The sequence below is a fragment of the Setaria italica genome, chromosome II (assembly GCF_000263155.2).
Source record: "Setaria italica strain Yugu1 chromosome II, Setaria_italica_v2.0, whole genome shotgun sequence".
Lineage (NCBI taxonomy): Eukaryota > Viridiplantae > Streptophyta > Magnoliopsida > Poales > Poaceae > Setaria > Setaria italica.
Genome location: NC_028451.1, coordinates 14,222,827 through 14,244,962, shown reverse-complemented (window position 1 = coordinate 14,244,962; position 22,136 = coordinate 14,222,827). Strand labels below are relative to the sequence as shown.

The 22,136-nt window shown below is 45.9% G+C and overlaps 2 protein-coding genes and 2 non-coding genes across 4 annotated transcripts; 2 read left to right on the top strand and 2 right to left on the bottom strand.

Moving 5' to 3' along the window:
* Window positions 1-616: 616 nt before the first annotated feature.
* TRNAP-CGG lies at window positions 617-688 on the top strand. The gene has a single exon. It is a non-coding gene; the product is annotated as a tRNA-Pro (tRNA).
* Window positions 689-791: 103 nt separating this feature from the next.
* Window positions 792-863, top strand: TRNAP-CGG. The gene has a single exon. It is a non-coding gene; the product is annotated as a tRNA-Pro (tRNA).
* A 1,331-nt stretch (window positions 864-2,194) lies between these two features.
* Window positions 2,195-10,369, bottom strand: LOC101761417 (prolyl endopeptidase). The gene is made up of 12 exons (XM_004956069.4): window positions 10,112-10,369; window positions 9,822-10,041; window positions 8,258-8,458; window positions 8,068-8,138; window positions 6,937-7,099; window positions 6,157-6,750; window positions 5,538-5,918; window positions 5,344-5,419; window positions 4,657-4,720; window positions 3,602-3,737; window positions 2,594-2,707; window positions 2,195-2,515 (listed from the first exon to the last, which is right to left on the bottom strand). Exons 1-12 carry the CDS (start codon window positions 10,336-10,338, stop codon window positions 2,450-2,452), a joined length of 2,313 nt encoding a protein of 770 aa, XP_004956126.2. The 5' UTR covers window positions 10,339-10,369; the 3' UTR covers window positions 2,195-2,449.
* Window positions 10,370-11,410: 1,041 nt separating this feature from the next.
* LOC101756570 lies at window positions 11,411-15,800 on the bottom strand. Its single transcript, XM_004959165.1, has 8 exons — window positions 15,595-15,800; window positions 13,257-13,459; window positions 12,930-13,171; window positions 12,381-12,449; window positions 12,216-12,299; window positions 12,026-12,103; window positions 11,686-11,937; window positions 11,411-11,629 (listed from the first exon to the last, which is right to left on the bottom strand). The coding sequence occupies exons 1-8, from the start codon at window positions 15,798-15,800 to the stop codon at window positions 11,411-11,413; spliced, it is 1,353 nt and encodes a 450-aa protein (XP_004959222.1).
* Between the last annotated feature and the right edge of the window lie 6,336 nt (window positions 15,801-22,136).

Genomic DNA, 22,136 nt, shown 5'->3' with positions numbered 1-22,136 from the left:
CAGAAGGGATGAAAGAAACATGTGGGATGTGGCAACAGGCACAGCACAAGGCCTCTGCCGCCCGCCTGGCCGGTCACTTGCGGCGAGGAGGAGCAGGGGAGGAAGAGCCGATCTGCGCGTCGTCGACCTTGGCCTCCACCTGCTCCCTCACCTTCCGCTTCTCCTCCTTCCTTTTCTTCGCCTCCTCCGCTTCCTCCCTGCCCTGCACGACCGCTCGACGTCAGGCGGTCAGGCCACGACCGCTCGGCGCCGGCGGCTATAGATTAGGAGCATGATGGTACCGTACGTACGCACACCTCGACGGTCGTGTTCGTCGGCGAGCGCGAGCCGTGCACGGCGGCGCGGGTGGTCCCCTTCGCCACGGTCCTGGCCCGGCTAGCTCTGCTTGAGCTTGTGAGACCGATATAGACGGTCGGCTTGGGCCGCATGGGGTTGACACGGCAGGGTCGATCGCGATGGAGGAGAGGAGACGTGTGCGCCTGCATGGGGGTGCAGCGCAGTCGTGTGAACACGTAGGCATGCCAGCGACTTTAACCGCTCTGTCTGCCAAAACTACTACTCATAATGGAAAAATTTTAAATTAATAATCCGGCAGCGCGCACGCATCCCAAGAAGTGGGTGTTTGGTCTAGTGGTATGATTCTCGCTTCGGGTGCGAGAGGTCGCGAGTTCGATTCTCGCAACACCCCGTATTAATTTTTTTTATTCCTCAACTGAAGCTCTATTTGGTTTTTCTCCCTTTTTAATCTAAATAAATTAATAATGCGACCACGCTCACGCATCTCAAGAACTGGGTGTTTGGTCTAGTGGTATGATTCTCGCTTCGGGTGCGAGAGGTCGTGAGTTCGATTCTCGCAACACCCCATCATTTTTTTGTTTTCAACTCAAGTTTTTTTTTCCTTTTTGATAAATTATTTGTTTATTGTTCCGCTGAACTCAGCAGACTTTAGAGTTGACCCGATAGTTGACCCGAGTATGTTTTCTTTTTTTGGGCAGAAACTTCCAGTCGTGCAGTTGATTTTCTAGAAGACCTGAATGCCAACTTTCTACTAGGTTTGCTCACGAAGATTTAGATTTTGCAACCAGACTATAATTCTTTTCCCTAGTATGTAATCCGAATTATTTTGTGTTCTTAATTTAGCGTGACACAAAATAATAAATTTGATAATATTCTTATTCATTTACATGGATTAAACTAATATTATTTGGCCAAATCCACATGAAGAACATATTTTAGTTCGCACCACGTGGGCTGTTTCACATAAGCTGCTGCGAAAAATCTTATTTGGATGATAAATTTCAAGATTCGGGTCCCAATTCACAAGTCATTCAGAATTTGACACCCTGACACATGTCAATGACTCAGAGTGACGCCACATGCCATTATAATAGGGGTGTTAAATTATGAAAGGAGTGCGAATTAAAACCCAAATCACTCAACCAGCAGCACACTAGTGCGCAAGGTAATAAACTTGACGTCCCCGCCTACGTTTAATCTACCAGCCAAAACTAGTTACCATAATGGCAAGTAAGGGTGCGCGGGTGCGCTTGGATCCTTTTCTAGGCTTGGGCAAGTATAGGGTGCGCTTGGATCCTTTTCTAGTCTTTGCTTTGTCTGGCTGGGCAAGGTTCTATGTGCTTGGTTTTCTTACTGTATGTCGCGGTGCTTGTGCTTCTAAGCTTTTTCTTCACCAAGCCATGGTGCTCATGCTTTCAAGCTTTTTCCTCACCAAGCCAAATCCCCAGTCCTGTTCTGGCAAGGCTAACCTTGCTTTGGTAAGGAGAGGCGAGGCAAGCAGGCAGATGAACCAAGCGTGCCCTAATCCTATATCTAAAAAGAAAATAAGCGTTATGAATTATCTTGAGTTGGGTGGAGGAGGCTCTGCTCTCTGCAGTTGGACCACTAAACCATGGGTCCAGTCTCAAAGCCGAGCAGTTGGACCACTAACACATAGGTCGAGGTCCACGTATCAGAGTGCCAGAGGTCCAGGTCCACGTATCAGGACCCAGAGTCCCAGAGCCCGCTACCGCAGAGGAGCCCTGTCCCGTGTGAGCGACGGTGGCAAGCAGACCTTCGAATTGTCTTGGTTAGTGTCGATAAGACGATAAGAGAGGGATTAACCCAATCCACGGGTGGATTAGCTCACGTGTTGCACACTCCGTCTGCCAAACAAGGCCCAAGGAAAGAAACATTCTAACACTACCATCAACTGCTAAAAGATATATTAAAAAATGGCACACTAATAGAGTAGGTAACAAATCGCGCTATGAACCGATTATGGGCCAAATTCGCCCAACCAAACTCTGCAACTATTGGGCAGATGATCATCCAAGCCAACAGCAAAACATAAACAATGTAACATTTCCTGCCACTTTGCTCGAGGGGATTGTCTAGTGCATGGGGTGATTTTTGCTCACCATCTCCACATTAATTAAGCTCAATAAAAAAATTATTCGGTCCACTGAGCGCCTAGCATCTTCGCCATAAAGCTATATCTATCTGCAGCTTCGTCAATCTGAAATTAAAGACATGGTATCACATAAATAATTGAACTTGAAGCCAAAGCAGTATTCAGAGCAGCAGTTGCACAAACCAGTTTTTGAGTTGGCCTGCCAGCTCCATGCCCTGACTTGCGGTCAATGCGACCAATTATTGGATTTGTCTGTGGGGAGTCCTCTGCGTCGGTACACAGGACATGCTGCAACGTCTATGAATAGCAATGGAAGCTTAGAACATAAAAACAAATAGATGAACAAATTACAGAATATCTAACAGCTCTTGTATAAGATAGCACTTGGAACAAAATTTATGACCAATGCAACTGTAATAAAATAAAAGTGATTCAGACACAACATAAGAAGATTCATATAACGTTAAATTTTCATTGAATATTAGCTGTTGCTGATAAAATCATGAAAAGAAAGCCAACAGCAGGCAATGCCAAAAACTATGCTCGAACAGAGGAGGAACGTCAAAAAGCCCAAACTGAGGGATGGTTCAGCTGTAAGCATGGCAGCCAAGCCTGCTGCAGCCTGTGCACAACACTTGCTGCCCTGGACTGCCTATATTTGATAGTAAACCCAACAATTTGGCACATCTCTTTTATGAGATTTACAAAGCGTTTTAGTTCACCATTGAATCTAACTGCAAATAAATCTTATCTGTGGCTATCTATCATATAAACAATCTCACCATCTACCCTGCCGTAACATGGAAAAAACTAAGGGCAATTAGCTTGTCTCTGAGATTGATATCATGCCGCTGTGACAAGTGGGTTCCCTAGTGCATTTATTTGGTATTTTAGATGTCAATATATTTTTCCTATAAACTTGGTCAAAGTTAGAGAAGTTTGGCTTAAGGAAAAAAACTAAATCGGTCTGCATTTTGGTATAGAGGGAGTACCAATAAGCATAGAAGCACTCCTAAATTCTGACAATATTGGAAAGATTAGTAGAAGATTTTCCACAAGAAAAAAATTAATACTTTGCTGCATCACTAGCATATATAAGATAATTATTTCTTCAATCTACGGCTATGAATATAGTGACCTTTTTTGCTTCAAATGAGAATTCAGAGAGACAGAATACAAAAATGAACTTACTGCTAATAACTTCAGTGAATGCAATGGCACAACACGATCATCATGATCCGCTGTCAACAACATGGTTGCTGGATACTCGCAATGGTCACCAGAGCTTTGTTCCCAAGGTCTCCGCACATTATGAAGGGGAGAATATCTTGTTTATGTTCATCAGGGCAGCAAAACAGCAAAAAGATCAGGATAAACTCAGTAGACTAAATCTAAGAACAAAAGTCAAACATAATTATTCCTTAGTAAAGAAAAAAGAAAAGAACAGTCAGGTGAAGCACGAAAAACAATAGCAGGTTGTCCATCTTATACATGTTTTGGACTGTGGCATGTCCCCTGTCAGAGAAAAATAGTTTCACCAAGAATATAATGCCGCACATCAGTCTTATTACATACATACGTCCTGTAGAGGTGCATGGGGGATTTATTTCAATTACTAATATGTACAAATAAGGTAATTATTTTCTTCAGGTGAGAGATTATATAGGTGTGGTCCTAGATGAGGCAGAGGCTAGAGCATTTCTGTAGCCCAGCAGATGTGGCTGTGCAACTCTTGCTAAACGCTCATGGGCAGAAGACTCAGTACAATTGATTGATACTTATTTTTAATTAATTCAGTGCTACTATTTGAGCTGGTGATGAATAAATATTTTACTCCCTTGTTTTAATCTCAGTTTTGCTTTCTTAAAATAAAGTCTCAGTTCCTCTTTTTCTCTGCTGCTCTTCCCATGATTATTGGTTTTATGCTTTTAGTACTGCTGGGAGGGTGTTTACAGGTTAATAATTAGTAACTAATCCAACATCCACAATCAGGCATCCCCAGGTAGGGGCGCGCAAAACACGGTCAATTTTCTAGTATCCCTGCAGAGAGTGCAGACCTGCATAACTACCCCTGATGTCTAAAATTGTAAATTTTGAAGAAGAAAAAATCAATAATGTGGCCTGATGATTCTCTGAACAGCCCAGTAATCAGTCCAATGTCAGCAGAAAAGTAATGCAAGCGACTCAAACAGAAATTATAGTATACAATGATACTGGAAACTACAGAAAGTCAGAAACAGACATACTTAATGAGCCATTGGAACTCTTCTTCCTTATCTGAACAACCATAGTCTGTAGTCCATGCATGACCTATACAAAACAATAAGCATCAACTGTTAATTCTTAACAATATAAAGGTAAAGGGATAGCTAATCAACAGCATAACTGAAAGTAAGGGAAAACTGGAAATAGACTGAGTTCGCATTCCCCCATCTCTCATTTTTGAGCAACCACCAAGAAATTTGTGAGGTCGAAACACAAAAGGCCCCAACCATCGGTTCTTAGGATGATATCTGTCACTTCTTAACAGCACATGTATACTGTTGGATATGTTGGGACTCGGAATGGGCAGTGTGCAAGAGGAGCACTGGTGAATTCCTTCAACCAACACAGGAGCCAAAGCTAGACTTAATAATAACACAGGATGAGAAGCTTGAGATATGTGTACCGTGAGGTTATAGAAACAATAGAAATATAAAGATGGGAGCAATAGCTGAAGGTTAACACTACAGCAGCTGCAGTGAAGATGGCTTCCCCCATGGCCATCAGCATCACTGAGAGCTAAAGTTAATTACTATCTTGTTGGTGCACAGTGGTCCATAGTGGTTGAAGACCAATGGCAGTCAGGGCTCCAGATCTGTGCACACGCGCGTGTGGTGGGTAGGTGGGAGATGAATTTTAGAGGGGTTATATGACTTTATTTAGACACATACCAATTGTGAACTTGTGGAAACGGAGCATGTCCATGACACCAACATGAGCAAGAGCACACCCAAAGAGATCAGGCCGCTGCAATACAGTGTATGAGTTAAATTTATGCATGAAAGTACAAATATTGCATTATGATGAGACAAAAAAATACAAGTTCATGAAGCATTGTATGTAAAATGAGAGTGTACTATATTACTTGATTAATGGAAGCAGCAACCAGAAGACCACCATTGCTTCCGCCTTCAATACATAGTCGTCTGGAACTGGTGTAACCACTAGAAATGAGGAATTCAGCACAAGCAGCAAAGTCATCAAAACAATTTTGTTTCATTGCAAGTGCTCCAGCTTTGTGCCACTCCTCCCCATATTCTCCGCCGCCCCGAATGTTTGCTACACAGACAACAAAACCCATGTTCTTGCATAGCACAACACGACTGACACTGAATGAAGGAGTTATGCTTATGTTGAATCCTCCATAGCCATATAGCAAAGTTGGGTATGATCCATCAAGATTGACATCTTTCTTAGACATTATGAACATGGGAATTTTGGTCCCATCCTTACTAGAGACAAAAACCTGAGTAATTGGCAAAAAGAATATTGTGGTAAATAAAAAACATTACATATAGAAACAATATTATTCAGACCAGCAAAAAGAAAGAGCACATGAACTTAAGAGCAAAACTACGTATGATTCTTCTGATGAAAGTTCAAGTTATTAATGTCTGGAACCATAGCTGAAAATTCAAAGGCTGAAAGTTACAGATATTGTCATAGTAGAATGCAGAACAAATTTGTACAGGTAAGATATCTACCTGCTTAACCTGAAAACTTGTGCGATCAAATCCAGGAACTGAAATTTCCCGAAACATCTTCATTTCAGGGATTGTAGGTGCTAAGTTACACCTGTAAATGATACCTGGAGAAAGAAAGCTTGTGAAGCCAATAAATACTTCCTTATCTTCCCTTCTGCAGGAGATCTCTGAGACAGAACCAATCTCTAGAGGCAACTGATGAATTAAATTTCCAGTACTAAGATCTCTTATCTGCAGAATATGCTTAACATCTGACATATAGCACACCAACAGTTGGTTATTGTTAACAGCATCGGCTGACTCAAGCACATCTTTTTCATGCTCAGGAAGAACATCGGTCCACAATTCTGGGTTGTTGATATTTACCCTGACCAGCTTGTTCTTAGGGGCATTTTTATTGGTCAAAAATGTAAATTCATCACCATCGTTGGCCACAACTTGATATTGAGCATCAAAGTTGTCAATAAGCTTGACAAACGGAAGCATTTCCTGACTCTCTCTGAAGCCCTCAATTCCTCGAGGAAGAGAAGAAATTTTGCAATAATATAACTTATTGACAGGGTCGCAACCGTCATAGGTGCCCAATATGATGAACTGTCAAAAATACAATCTTCAGAATTTTTTTAATGAACAGAAAAGACTTTGAAAAGGTTCAATCCTTAAAGATGAAGACATAAGTTTATAGTTCCTCTGTTCTAAAAAATTAATATGCAAAATACACCATCTAATTTTACTGGTTACAACATCCTTGTACAGATGACATGGGTAAGAGCAAGTTACCTTTCCATCTTCAGTGACTGAGGCACCAAAGCTATACTTAGGGTGTTCAGGATCTTTCCAGCACAATATATCCTCTGACTGATTGGATCCCAAAACATGGTAATATATCTGATGATTAAGGTTGATGTTTGTCTCAGTTCCAGCATCCAGTTCCCCTCCTTCTCTGCAGAAACAAACGATGGGAAAAGACAAGTGATGAGGGACATTCCAAACACAACATATGATTCTGCTCAAGTGCTTCAAAGCAAACAGATCAGACCAATTCAAAAAAGGAATAAGAGGTATTATTTACAGATGATGGTGAGAAGTCATGGGGACATTGACCACAGACGAGCTTGCTTCTTGCTAATTTTAACATTCATACTCCTAATTGTCTATTTGTTGCTCTTTTGACTTTGCTTGACTATTCTCAAGGTGATAAATTAGACAAGAAAAGATTAATAAAAGGATCAAGACTTATTCACACAGAGTTACTGTTTTATGTACCGCTGTCACATGGGCCAAGAGGTGAAAAGGGCTGGCTGCTGGCTACATCAAGAGGTGTTGAATTGCCAATAGAACTGAAGAAATCAAGTAATTCATGCAGAACAGTATATTAAAATGATTTGGAGTTTTTTCAACCAATCTGAGAGCTTGGTAAGCCCGTCAGATGCATATCATAACCAGAAATTCACATGGGAGTTGCGACAGAACCAGAAATCACCCGTGCCAAGCATATGTCCAAGCAACAGGGAATATCAGTTTTGCTTGCAAACAGGGCCTGAATTGGTAAGGTTTGCTGAACCAAGTGACAATAAAGTAACAGAGAACTCTCTTCCAAGAATACTCTTGTGCTTTACTTTGGTTATTGCAGAAACCGGTATTCAGATCAATGTGAGGCAAACATCACGAATAACAGAGAGGACTAGATCTAAGTGTATACATTAATTCTAGTGCTTGAATTGACTTGCAGTTGTCTTTTATCAATCTTTTTCATATTGTTACAACGTTTAACAAGCCTTTTTGTGCCAAGATATTTGGGCTTTGTCTATAAGAAAAATCCATAACAATCTGTAGGACCAAATAGGTGCTGAAAAAGGCAGTTGCTAAGTTAAGAGGGAGGGGGAGGGGGGGGGGGATCGGTACGCCTACCTAGGTGCTGGATACCGACCATAGAAAAACCCTTTCCCATCATGAGTCCAGCTGATAGAAGAGAACTTCACCTGCATCCAGAATAGTGAAGGCTTGATTAAAAGAACCAACAAGTAGGCACTATTGTACTGCTATTTACCCAAAGGAAAACTAAGCCTCTGGCAATCTAGTGGAAGTTGCAACTGCTTACCCAGGACAACTTGTCAGGCATAGACTGCTTGTTAGAAACACTCATCACATGAATAGAGACCCAATCACTACCACTTTCACTTAATCCGTAAGCAATGTAGTTTCCATCCTCACTAATCGAATATGTTGAAAGAGCAACCGTCCCATCATTGCTTAGAGTATTTGGATCCAAAAGAACCTCTGCCTTTCCATCCAAATCATCCTGCAATGTCAACATAGCATATGGCACATTAAAACTCCATTAAATGTTGAGGTATGTTGTTGCCAAAACCCACCCACCCACCTCAGAGCCACGGGACAGGCAGCACTGGCATCAAATTGTTAAGGTATGTTACGAAAGTGCTAGTGTCTATATTTGTGATGTATCTTCAAGTAAATCATCCGGTCACTTTTCTATACAAAGTTTCGTTATTAGACAATCCTCCTGTGCGCATTCCTTACTAAACTGCATAAAAGTGGAATCCACGCATGGAGCTAACTAAGTGCCTAAGCGGTGTAGATAATGTCTGGTTTGTGCAGCCAAAATGCCAAACCATCTAGCATATTTCGTTTTCCTCACAATGCTTCATTCATATTGGTTCGACAAGGCTGATGTGTTGAGCAACGCGGCAAGGGGCTTATGGCAGTTCGGGGAGCTGAACAGAGACGAACACTTGGAGAAAAAATTCCTGCTATTTTTCAGGCTGTAGATGGTCAGGTTTAGGGCTTAAGAAAGCAGGTCAACTGCTGTTTTAGAGATTGTATGCTATCATATCTGTGAATTGCAGAGGATCAGGTGTGGTAATCTGCCACGGTAAGGAGCCCATTGATCTGTCCATTGACTTCAAAGTACAATCAAAACTTACTATTCAGTTATAAATGGCAAATTAGGTAGCGAAAGCCATCACTGGAAGGGTCATTGAATCTGACATATTTCCCTACTTATTTTTATTCTCATGGTACGGTTCCTTACATTTATTAATTCAAACCAATGTTGAATACATGTGTTTCTCTGATTATTTGCATTGCTTCTAATCTGAATGAATACTTTCTTCAAAATTCAGATTCACTGGCATATTCAGTATAGCACGCTCTTAAAAAACGGAGAGTTTAGCACTGTGAGAGTGGTGGATGCTGGTCCGGCAGCAGCTAGGAGGTGGGGGTGAAGACGCAAGAGAGTAACAGAGGTGAAACAGCGGAAGGAAGATGATAAAAAGTGGCTAAGATGTTGATCACGGGATGGCTAATGGGCAAACAAGATTGATCACCTGAAAAATATCATGCGCTTGATAATTAGCATCTTCTTAATTTTTGTTTGCTCATACGAGCGCTTAACTAGAATAAAGGAAAAGCAGAAAACCAAACAGTTAAATTTCTTCCACCAAACAAACTCATCACAATATATCAAATTGTCAATCCCAAAGAGACGTTAAGACATGTGGTGTGATTTTTCTTATGAGATCCATGTAAATAACGTGTAACAAATTGTTTTCCCTTATTCCAACCTTATTTGTCCCCTATAGCTCTAAACATCAGATCTACCGTGCAGGTGCTTCAGTTCAGGTGAAGGAAAGTTCGTGGCATACCTGCATGTAGAGTACGCTCTGAGCCTGGAGGCCGGAGTTGTGGAAGTGGAAGTACTTGTTCCCGCGGCGGAACGGCGCGGCGTGGCGCGGGTGGTCGAACAGCCGCGTGACCTCGCGGCGCAGGTTCTCCCTGTCGGGGCACCCGGCAAGCACCGTCTCAGCCAGCTCTGCCTGCTTTGCCACGAACTCCTTCGTCTCCTCGGAGTCCGGGTCCTCCAGCCTGCGCGGCGCAAGGCATAACCACAAGCGAGCGAAACTTGACTTTACGAAGGACGTGCGCGGTTGCTTACCAGCGATAGGGATCGGGAATCTTAACCCCGTGGTACTCGTCGACGACGGAATCGTCGCGGCGGGCCGGCGGGTACGCTAGGCGGGCGGCGTCGCCAGCTACAGAGCCCATGGCGGCGCGTGGGAGGAGCGAGAGGCGGCGGGGGCGAGATGGCGGCGGCAGGAAGAAAGGATTGAGAGCACGGCGTGAAAGTAGGCGGAGGGGAACGGATTTACGCAGGAGAAGCATTGCCGTCGGGAGTCGGGCTGGCACTCGAGGCTTGACCATAGGCTGACAATCTTTTTGGGAAATCATTTCTTATCCCTCTTTTTTTTGTTATTATTGTTTCCGGCAATCTTTTTCGAGATTTTAAAATTTTAAAATAACAAAATTTACAAATAATCAGGTTTTTGTCAAAAATGGTAAAGTGCTAATAAAAACATTTATTTATAAATATTAAAGTGGACACATCTATCATCCTACATGGAGCGAGAGATTGGTTTTCTCCCCTCCACAGCCTGGTGCCGTACATGGTTTGTTTGGTTGCTTGGGTTAGTTGTAGCCTGGCTAATAGTTATGCATGGCCTAATGTAACTTGTGTTGGTGTAGCTAGAGCCCATTATTTGGTTGCACGTGTAACTTGGGTCAGGCCAAGATAAATTCGTATTTGGTTGATTGGCCAACAATCTGGCCTGCGTAATCTTGGGCTCTTGGTTGGGCTGGCCATGCCTGGTCAAGTGACCGGTGGCTACCGTATTAAAGTAGTCCATCTCACTCTCCCCTCATCACCTTTCTCTCGGCTTTCTCGCTCACCTCTCATGTTCACCCTCTCTTTCATCCAAGATAAGGTCATACAACAATAGTTCAATTCGTACAATAGTTAGAGTTCAAACGTAAGTTAGAGTTCATCCAATATTTTAACAAGCTGAACTACTTCAGTGATACAATTTCCACAGCAGGATTCCGATCACAAGTATAACAAATGCAAACAAACAACGTTCACAGAAGTAACATTCTCATAGGATAACTAGCAAGATTCAAATAGATGTTCAAAGCATTCGAAATTAATTCAGCCAACATCAACAACACACCAAAGTTTGCATGCATCAACAATGTCAGATGTTCTACCACTCAGGGATTCGAAGGTTTGTATGCTGCATAACCTATGTTAAGTTACACTATCGTCACAGGAGTTTATCTCCTACAATTTTCCTACTTAAGTTAGGATAGTCTATGTAATTCCTACTTAAGCATGCAAAAGGATGGTGTTAGATAGTGGTCAATTGCAAAAAATAGCTTTTTTTTCATGTCCATATGAAATTCATAGAAGGTTGTTGTCTTGCAGGAAGCTTGTCATCCACAGGTCTCTATCTTCTGGTGACATCTTGACAAACTGAATGGCACTTGCCTTGTTTGTGGTCATGTGGTTCAGAGCTTTCATCAGCAGAGGTTTTGGGAATCCTGGAGTGTTCACGCATGCTTCATATGTCCCAGGGTACCCTTCAGCATGAGCAGCATCATGCACAGCAGCTGCAAACCCCTAGATAGCATCAGTCAAGTCATTCCATGCATCAGTGAAGCATCTTCTTTGCTTACCATCCTCTTCCTCTTCCCCAAGCCAACCTTGGCTCTAGAACTTTCAACATCATTTGTAGCTTCAGTTGCTGTCGCTATTGCTGGAGCATCTGCCTCTACATCCATTGTCTTAGGCTCAACAAATGGTTGTCCAAGGGCTTCATTTGATCCCATTGCATACCTTCCAGTAGCAAAACCATTTCCAAAGATCATCTGCATCTGAACAAAGTTCTTGATTGAAACGTTGAGGTACTCCGCATCCTTAGGGTGGTCCTGCAAATGTATAGAAGAAGGTATATTCAGCAAATGATATTTTGCACAGGTAATGGAATGAGATCCAACAGCGGATAACACAACTCACCTTGATGTGACCTTTGTAGTGCTCTGGTGCTAGTGTGATCATGTAGTTCTCTTCATCCCAATTTGACCCACTAAGCTCCTTCAGTTTGCTGATTTTCACCCATTTGGCCCACCATTTGCGCAGGTGATTGTACACCTAAGTTCCGCTGACCTCCAACCCTGTGAACTCACGTAGATCACTAGCCACATACCTCTTTAAAACCTTTGTCAGTTTTCAGTCCCTTCCGAACAAGCTTAGTGAACCTCCTGAGGACAAATGCAGACATTACTTTTGTCTAGACCAGCCTTGCAGGTCCCAGCCCACCATTTCCCTGACCACCATTCCCATTGCGTGCATTTCCCTAACCTGCATTTACCCGCTCACCATTGCCCCCGAATCCCTCAAAGATACCCTCAAAGACCGGGTCAATGTCATCCATCCCTAACTAACCATTAAACAAATTGCACAAATGAAATTATGGAAGACAAATGTAGACAGAACAACTATATAATGTAACATTAAGATAAAACAAATGTAACAACAACAACTAGAAAACATATTTGGCAACAAATGTCTCATCATTGCAGTGCAATAAAGGTCTCAAAATAAATTAACTGCATCATTGCAGCAATACATGGTCTTAACAATTGTTACGACAACAACTGATAACAACCAGTACGTAGAACTAACAATAGTTAACTGAAAGTAGACTGAAACCAACATCCTAGTTTCTAAGGTTGCTCTAGTTATTCCACATTTGCTCAGCACAGTTGTCTCTCATGGAGGCCCATGTGCCCTTATCCATAATGACATCATTGTGGACAGCCTCATCATTCACATTCCCATTCCATGTGGACTCATTAGGGACATGCTCATCTACTCCAAACCTAAGGATCCAATTGTGCAAGATGCAACAAGCTAGTACCAATTTGAATTGTGTCTTGTATGGGTGGAAAGGCTTGTTGTCCAAGATCCTGAACCTATTCTTGAGAGCACCGAAAGCCCTCTTCACTGTGATCCTAAGGGAGGAATGCCTGAGGTTGAAGAGCTCTTTAGGAGTCCATGGTACCCTTGCACCAAACTCTCTCAAGTGATATTTTGTGGCTCTGTATGGAGGCAGGAAGCCTGGCCTCACTGCATATCCAGCATGTACCAAGTAAAATTTACCTACCATATGACAAACAAAGATAATGAGGTGGTGTTTCTAATTGTGTGTGGTATAAATAGGAGCATCCTATTGTATTTTAGTTACCTAGTGGCACCCTTAAACCATCTTCCCTTTGAAGAGCATCATTCAAGATTAGTGCATCATGACCTGAGCCCTCCCAACCAGCCAGAACATATGTGAACCTTAGGTCAAAGTCTACAGCAGCAAGCACATTTTGGGCGGTTGTGTGCTTCCTTCCTAGAAAGGCAGCTCCGATTTCCCTTGAAACTCTTGCAAGAACATGAGTCCTATCAATTGCACCTATGAAATCCTATAATGTGAAGAAAACAGCTGGTTACTACTTTCCATCAATTGCACCTATACACTAATTTCTATATGCTAACCTTAAAATATGGGTTCCACCAACGGCTACCCCCAATATTGGGATGAACACCAGTTGAGGGAGGTTGGATCATCTCCTGTCTAAGCTTACCAACTGCATAAAGGACCTCCTAAGAGTGCCTGCTAATGGTTTCAAAGGACCTTCTAATCGATAAATTGATTACCCTAAACCTTTGGTTGTGACCAACTACATGCAAGAACATTGCCACCTGCTCTTCCACATCACAGTGCACTATGTCCTTAAGCAACTCTCTTGTGCGTAGAAGGTCACACAATTGGAAAAAGGGTGCTCTTTTCATTCTAAGGAGGTCAACACACCTAGTGTTATCAACATGATAAATGTAACTGAGATTGTTCTGCCTCTATTCCTCTCTAGCACTCATGGGGGCATATGTGATGGGTGGTCTGGTGAGACAACGATGCCTAAACCTAACAAACATCCAAGCTACAACTACAACAACAAGTGATGCACCCCTCAGAATCAGCCATCGACGTCTATCAGCAGCATCCATCCTCTAGAACAAAGCATAAGATATATTAGAATCATGTACTACTATTTCATCAGTTGTGTTATAACATTTGAAAAGAAATGGATCCAAGTCACGATTGCGACACCTAGAAAAATGTGCCTCCCAGTGACAAGCATCATGAACCGTGCACTGCTACTCCATGTTTTACTAAAACAATCGGCTAGACATGAAAAATATTAAAAATTTCTCATCATTGACCTTGCTGCACCACTCATATGTGAGGTAACAAGCTAACAATTTAAGCATTAGTGCCAGATCTACAACATCCGTCTAGTATTCTACCATTTCATCAAGTAGATCTAAGGTGCAATCAACTTTTACAGATAACTGAAGAAGATGAGCACACAAATTAACAAATCAAGACACACCAGTAAACAACAAGAACATGGCGATAAGAATAAGCAAATCAAACGCATCTTAGAGGAAAGCATCACAAGCAAAAGAGAAATCATGAGGGAATGTGAGAAATCTCGAGCTGAACTCGCTCGCAAACTCATCCAAGGAGCTGCTAGGCAAGCGAGCTTACCGGATTGAAGAAGCTTTCAATCTTGCTATGGGAGGAGGAAGAGGCGACGGTGAGATGAGGGGGACGAGAGCAGGAGAGGTTGCGGCTTAAATGAGGGCAAGCGGTAACCCTAGCGGGGGTTGGGGAGGTCATGGCTGCACAACTCGGGGCAGCGACGTGAAGCAGCTGTCGTGGACCCTGCATAGCCATGGCCTGGCCGGCTGGAAACGGCCGATTCGGGCGTACTAGCTGGGCCTGGCTATGTATGTGTGGTTGGTTTTGGCTGGCTGGCTTAGCCAGGCAACCAAACTAATGCATCTTGCATTGGGCTGCCTTAGTTGGGGGATAGACACCCAACCAAACACGCCCATAGGGCGCGTTTGGTAGCCTGAGCTACCTCAACCGGGCCTATGAGCTAGGCTCCAGCCAGACGGGCCAGGTCCATGGGGTGCAGAGATGTTGATTGGCAAATCTGCACCCCATGGTGCTAGCTGGGCTGGGAGGGTATTTGTTAGGGAAGGCTGTCAGTAACCCAAACTACCATCTAAAGATGGTGTTTGGTAGCCTGCACAGGGGAGAGGTTCCCTTGCCATGTGCAGGCATTGGTGAAGGTTACCTCCTCAGGCACCCAGAAACACACTAAAAAATGATGTACACTTAAACTGAATTAATTCACAAGAGGTCAACAGTACAAATGTGAAACAGATTTATAGAGGAACGTATTTACATCAACTCAGAAGGTAATTAGTATCCGACATAACATAAGTAGGGCCTTTCTTGTATGACAGTTGCAAGCAAATTGGAGCAGGAACATAACAGAGGACAATAGTCACTTGCAATTGCCGACATGGTCCTCTGGTACAGGCTGACCGAGAAGAAGTACTTCCAGAGCGAGAAGTTGGGCTCGATTCCCAGGAATCCCTTGCACAGCGTGATGAACGCCGCAATGTGTTGGATCCCGTTGGGATTGAGATGCTGCAGGTCGAGCCCGTAGTAGTGCAGCAACCCGCGGAAGAAGCGGCTCGGCGGGGTCGCGAACCCTCTCTCGTGGAAGTGCGCGAACGAGACGACGTAGCCGCCGTCCGGACTCAGCACATCTTCCCTCCCGGGAAACCGCCACTCGTCCCTCACGGTCCTCTTGCAGAGGAGGCCCTTCCTCATGAGGTGGTCGGCGCGGGAGGTACCGAAGCTCGAGCGCGTCCAGGAATCCATTGCTAAGAGGTGGAAGGCTCAATGGCGGAGGGCGAGGGAAGCTGCTGCGCTAGGCGGAGGAAGGCGGACGGCGCGCAAGAAGGCAAAGGGCGCGCAGGAAGGCGAAAAGATTCAAGAGCAGGTGCGGGCGGAACCGGCGAGGCAGACCCCCCATCTTATAGGAGGGCGTGTGGGAGGCGGAGGGGGCGGTCTCGTCGCAGTAATGCAGCGCCAAGTACGCCCCGTCATACCCGCCTTTTTGGGAATCTGTGCGCACGATCTGCTGCAGGAAAACATCTCCACCTCCCTAGTTTCGCGGGCCGGCGTCTCCCGTCATTTCGCCTCCTGGGGAACGCACGCGCGCAACCTCCTCCACGTCCGGCCCAAGGCCCACCAACAGGTAAAAAAGGGATACAGGCCTGAAAATGCCCCTACGACCCATTACGGTCCAGGGGTTCGAAGGCTGGCCCACTATAGGTTCGACAGCCGCCCGAGGACATCCCCGAGCGAGGGGTGAGAAGGGACGGGCCCGCTAGCGGCCATCACCCGGGCAAACAACATCCTAGGGTGTCCCGACCTCACGTTCGAGTCCGAATCGGCATCAAAGTTCATGGTTTTTCCCCGAAGAAAGGCAACGAGCCCCCGGATCCGATCAAACGAACTCGGGAACTATATGAACTGGCCGGCTAGAATCTGGGGTACGCCACCAGCTTGGCCCGAGCCGGACCCCGCCGAACGGGGACTGGGACCCCACTCGAATCGACCCGTTCGCAGCTCAACGAGCACCATGGTTCGTCCGACGAGGATAACGTGGCACGACTTACCCCCTCCGTCCCAGCGAACGGGCGCTTGAGGGGTAACGATCTAAAGCTGATCTAGCCTCCCGACTGGTCTCTTGCAACGCGCGGGGGCTCGGGAGCTAGCATCGTAACCAATGACACCCGTGTGGTTGCGATTTGGGGTCTCAAGGCAGGCCTGCCCTATGAAACAATAGGGAATCCTCACGCGCCAAGTCATCCACAGGACACCTCGCCTGACCAAACTCCTAGGCCAAGCCGAACAAACGACATTTCCTATCGCTGATCAACTGCAGCTCGCAAGACGCACAGGGATCCCTGATGAACGATGAAAGCAGCCTCCGGAGGAGCATCTTTGCTCCACCAAAGGCTCGGGGGCTACTGTTGGGGGAAAATATTAACGACCTCCTTATGCTCCTTAAAACAGCAATCTTAAAGGCCCGGGCCCACATTCGGTAATAGCGATCCCCGCCGACCCGGCATGGGCAAGGAACATTCCACTCCGCCTTGCCCGACCTAGGGTCCCGTGGTCAGACACTCCCGACCTCTTGCTGGCAGAGTTCCGCCTCGCCCGACCCATGGTCCCAGGGTCGGATGCGCCCGACCCCTCGCCACAAGGCTCCGCCTCGCCCGACCCCTAGCGTAGGGGGGACTCATCCGGGCCCACGAGACAAGGATCCGCCTCGGGTGCAGACCAGCAGACGAGGGTGCGGATCTCGTGGGCCCCCACCGATCTTGCCATAAATGCCCCACAGCTCTGGTGCGCAGAAAGGCGCCCGCGCTCCTCGACGCGACCCGCCACAAGTACCCGTGTGGTACACTGTAGCCACAACCGCACAGTCTACTGCGGCATCGCCCCAGTTCGCCGTCTCTCTCGTCCGTCGTGGGTCACTCATACCCCGCGCCCCTAGCACAGGAGGGAGGGCCGCCCAGTTTCACGGACGGTCTGTCGACAGAGATGTATCGGCTGGGCCTCCCAGTCAACATGCAGGGCTACAGAAGACGCACATCCCCACGACAAGCACAGTTGCCATGGCCGAGCATCATCATCATGCTTGCCGGCAATGGTCGCTCGGAGGATCGTCGACAGGATCCGAAGATAGCCGCCCTCCTCCAGTGGCCGCGCTGATAGGGGACGAAGGCCGGAGTGGAAGGCGGCGACCCCGGGACTCGGTCCTTTTCCTTGTATTTTACTTTACCTTGCTTATCTCTTTTACTTCTCCACACGCCTGACTCATCTGGGACCCCGGTACCCTCCTTGCACTATAAAAGGAGAATCAGGGGCCTGAGACCAGGAGGACTCTCAAGCGAATAGAACCCACACACTCACCTCACGAGCATCAGTGCACACCCAAGAGACTTGGGACCAGCTCTCTCTCTTGCCAGTTTGTAACCCCTACTACAGATCACGCGTGGGCAACACGAGCAGCTCCTCATACTGGACGTAGGGCTTTCCTTGCCCGAACCAGTCTAACCCCGTGTCCTCTCACGCCACCATCCGAAGCCTTACGCACATAAAAGAAATTTACTAGCCGTAGTCTTGATCCGCTAATCTCGACAACGACAGCAGCAGGCAACATCTCCAAGCCTCATTGCCAAACGAAAAGCATCAATATGGGCAACATAACCAAAGTTAGTGAAATTAGATAAGAGTGAACAAAATCCTTAGACATAACCCATTTGGTCAGTCATCATTGGCTACAAAATGATACATGGCTCAGATCAAGTGTAGTACTTGCCTAACAAATAGGACAGATAGTGAGGCAGTCAGAGAAACTCCTAACTGCATCACTTGGAGCTAATACCTGCTAGGGTCCTAAGGGGTGCGTTTGGTAGGTGTGAGCATCATCGTCATCATCGCCATCCATAGAAACAACACTACTGTAAATCAAATCAACAAGGCGGTAGCATAAGAGACAAGTGGGTTCTTATTTAGGCTCATCTCAGTGCAGATGCATGTGCCAAGGAGATGCCTAATAGTGAGGCAATCAAGGCAAGGTATACCTTGTTTGCCTCAGTATGTATGCAGCATCTTGCGGTATGTATGCTACCACCTTTACATCATTGTCAAGAATTACATGGAGGCGTTAGAGAGGGTTGCTTGTGCCATATTGAGAGGTACTACTTGCCAAACTCGAGTGGATGTTGCTCAAGTCACCATAAGGCAACTTGATCAAGGTCCACATTGAGCTTGGGGAATACAGCATACCAAGCGCACTCGCAAGCCTGTCATCATCCGCAGACATTACAGTAGAACCTTAAGAGCAAATACAAAAAAAAATAGAAGCCTCACCATAATGAAAGTATTTGCTTCACCAATTTGATATCCTGCCTCAAACACTTGCATTCAAACAACTGCAGTTTGATCAAAAAAAAGTGACAAGGTCAAAGAAATAATTTAGGCTCATCATCCCTAAACAAGGAGACATAACAAAAAAGCAGCCAACATGAGATTGCCTCAGTTCAAGTGCATCACAGGCATGGAAAGAAGTATGTTTGGCCTCATATTAGAAACTAAATCTCCACCTAATGTCATACAAACAGGTGGACTCAAAAGTGGCACAAAAAGAGCAGAAAGAAAGAGTATAACAGAGGCAATAAAACTTACAGACATCAAATAAAGAACAGCATGAAGAACAACCAAAATAGAAGTGTCAATTTATCATTGTCCTACCCATTACTAATCATCACAAGCTAAAGAATAGGAAAACAATAACGGGAAAAAAGTAACTGAAACATGTCAACAACTTCATACAAATTAAACATGGTAGCAAATTAAACACATCTTAAAGAACAACAAATTAAATAGCAAGTTAAAGAACAATAAATTAAACATGGTAGCAAATTAAACAACATCTTAAAGAACATCAAAATAAACAGCAAGTTAAAGAACAACAAATTAAACATTGTAGCAAATTAAACAACATATTAAAGAACAACAAAATTACACATGGTAGCAAATTAAACAACATCTTAAAGAAACAGGAACATTCTAGCATATGAAATAGCAAGTTAAAGCAGAGCAGAAACATGTCAACATGGCAACAAATTAGGTAGAGTAAATAGGATATCATCTAAACATGCATACATGGCATCACATCACAAGCATCATAGGCATATAGCAGTACTAGATCTATCATAATACAAAACTTACTTACCATACAGTTCCTTAGCAAATAGTTAGTAGCAATGTTCTTAACCTCACCATGCTACCATAAAACTTGAGGGATATGGATACCTCATAGGTCCCCACCGACTAGGATACTGGCCGGTCATGATAGGTGGGCCCGCCTGGCTAGAACATGCGGGTCAAGGATGGGAAGATACTTGGAACGCAAGTTAAGGAGGTCGGGTGATTCAAATCAGCCCGAATATTGCAGGATACTTGTTCTAATCCGACTTAGATTGCTTTCCATGCAACAACCGACTAGGATTAGATTCAAACCGACTTGTAACCCTAGGTCGTCAGCCTATATAAGGCGGTCAAGGGCGCCTCCCAAGGGCATCCCATAGGAATTATTCCTCGCACCAACGCAAAGCAATACAACCCAGCAAAACATAGGACGTAGGGTATTACTCTTCGAAGACCCAAAACTGTCTAAACCTTCGTGTTCTCATGATTACCTTCGAGCTCTTAATCTTGCAATCCTCCCTGCCTACAAATCAACTACTTGGGTAACCCCCTGGTGGACTGCTGGGCTACCAAATGCGACAGTTGGCGCGCTAGGTAGGGGTGATTGTGAGATCCTCCCCGGCGAGCTCAGTGGCATCTCGCCCTGGTGTCATCTTCCCTAAGACATGAAGGACTTCCTCACCAACCCGATCCAGCTCCGCTTTGGGAGCATGACGATGGACTCTAACTCCACCGCCTTCATCGCCGACTCGGCATCCGCTGCTAGCTCAGCATCCGTCGGCTCAACTTTGATGGAGCATGGTCTTCATTCGAGGATCATCACACCACTTGCCCAGCAGGTCGACGAATTCTCTCTCTCTCTCTCTCTGAGAGGGTCCCACACATCCTCGCGGCAACCCACCCACACCCTCTGATCTAATCGCGGGGCTTGATCGCATCAGCAACACCATTGTTGAGTGCATTAACCTCTCCAAGATAGCGGCACGCCCAACAAGGTCGGCACAGGGTCCTTTCCACATCCCATTTGGTCTGAGGAACTAGGCTGCCATGTTTTCTGCGAAACTCGTGCAGTATTTTCAAATCCAATATGAAGACCTAGCCACCTACCCAGTTTTTGGACTATGGTGAGTTCCAGATCCCCCGTATCGTCCTGACTTCGAACCCTTATGGAGATGACATCAAGAGCAACTCTAGCACGCGAGATCGTGAAGCCTTCGTGGTCTCCATCGATGACCCACATAGGGATGGCGAAACCTCTTCTCAGGAAGAAAGTCGTAACGGCAAGAACCAGGACCGTGCAGTACGGCGCCAATTGGAGCAAGCTGACGCCCAGCAATGCCAGCAACCTGCTGCTAATGCGGGAGCCGAGGTAGCCGGTGACCAGCGGTGACCACCGCCTGCCGCCAACGCCGACCCACCACACACCAATGATGGTGATAATGTTGACCAGGACGGTGCTCGGGGCAGACGCAGGCGCCCTATGCACACCCGCAATCTACAAGCTGACCTTGAGGAGGCCGGCCACAACGTCTTCACCACACCCCAGGCTAACCTGGGGGCTGCCTTCGCCGACCTAGAAAACCTTACAGATTCGGAGTCATTCCGACGGATCCGGGCACGTATCCGCGTCGCCAACGCCTAGATCAAAGAGCGGGTCCATAGCCGGTCAGCATACTCCTGATCCACATCTACCTGGCACTCTCAAAGCTGATCCACTCATAGCAGATTCGGTCACCACTGAGGCGACTACGGTAATCGTGTGGGAGGTTGGCTGGAGCTCGTCCGTGAAGAGAAGCTAGAGCAATCTGCGAACCCACCCACCAACAACGCCCATCAACTCAACAACCACGACAACTGCCACGATGGTAGGAGAGGCGATGGCGAGAACCGCGGCAGACAAGGTCACCAACATGACCTCCGCGAACAGTTACGCGACCGCCGCGACCTCCTGCGTCAACCTCAACAACCCCCACCAAGAGCGGGAAGAAGCCAAGCTCCACCGCCGTGCTGAGTACGACCGCGACTACGATGCTCCTGGCAGGCTAGACTGCGACACGGAATGGGAGGACCACCCACGCTAAGAAGATGTGTTGCGTCGCCGTGCTGACTACGACCGCATGTACGACACCCCTGAAGACTCCTACATCCCACCTAGGTGCAACAACGGTGGACGCCCCAGGGCACCACCCGTTGAATACAATCTTGAGGACAATGACCACATGGCGATCGATGGTTTCACCGCCTTTACTCCCCACCTCAGGGCCGTTGAGTAGCCTGCCTTGTTCAAGCCAGCTATCAATAAAAAGGACGACGGCCGCTCCGACCATACTATATGGCTCAAAATGTACAGCACCACAGTGAAAGCCGCCAACGGCACCTAGGACCAGATGGCCGCCTATTTCCCAGTGGTGATGGGTCCCGCCCCTC

Bases quoted from the DNA above. Each gene is read 5' to 3' on its own strand.
- LOC101756570 (XM_004959165.1), bottom strand. From the start codon at position 15,800: ATGGATTCCTGGACGCGCTCGAGCTTCGGTACCTCCCGCGCCGACCAC. The intron at 12,300-12,380 runs GTAAATGCAGGT...AGGCTGGTCTAG, and splicing joins TCGGGGGCAATGGTGAGCGG to ACAAAAGTAATGTCTGCATT. The intron at 11,630-11,685 runs GTAAGCAAAGAA...GATGCTATCTAG, and splicing joins TGGGGAAGAGGAAGAGGATG to GGGTTTGCAGCTGCTGTGCA.
- LOC101761417 (XM_004956069.4), bottom strand. From the start codon at position 10,338: ATGCTTCTCCTGCGTAAATCCGTTCCCCTCCGCCTACTTTCACGCCGT. The intron at 8,139-8,257 runs GTAAGCAGTTGC...TTCTGGATGCAG, and splicing joins TGCCTGACAAGTTGTCCTGG to GTGAAGTTCTCTTCTATCAG. The intron at 6,751-6,936 runs GTAACTTGCTCT...TATTTTTGACAG, and splicing joins CAGTCACTGAAGATGGAAAG to TTCATCATATTGGGCACCTA.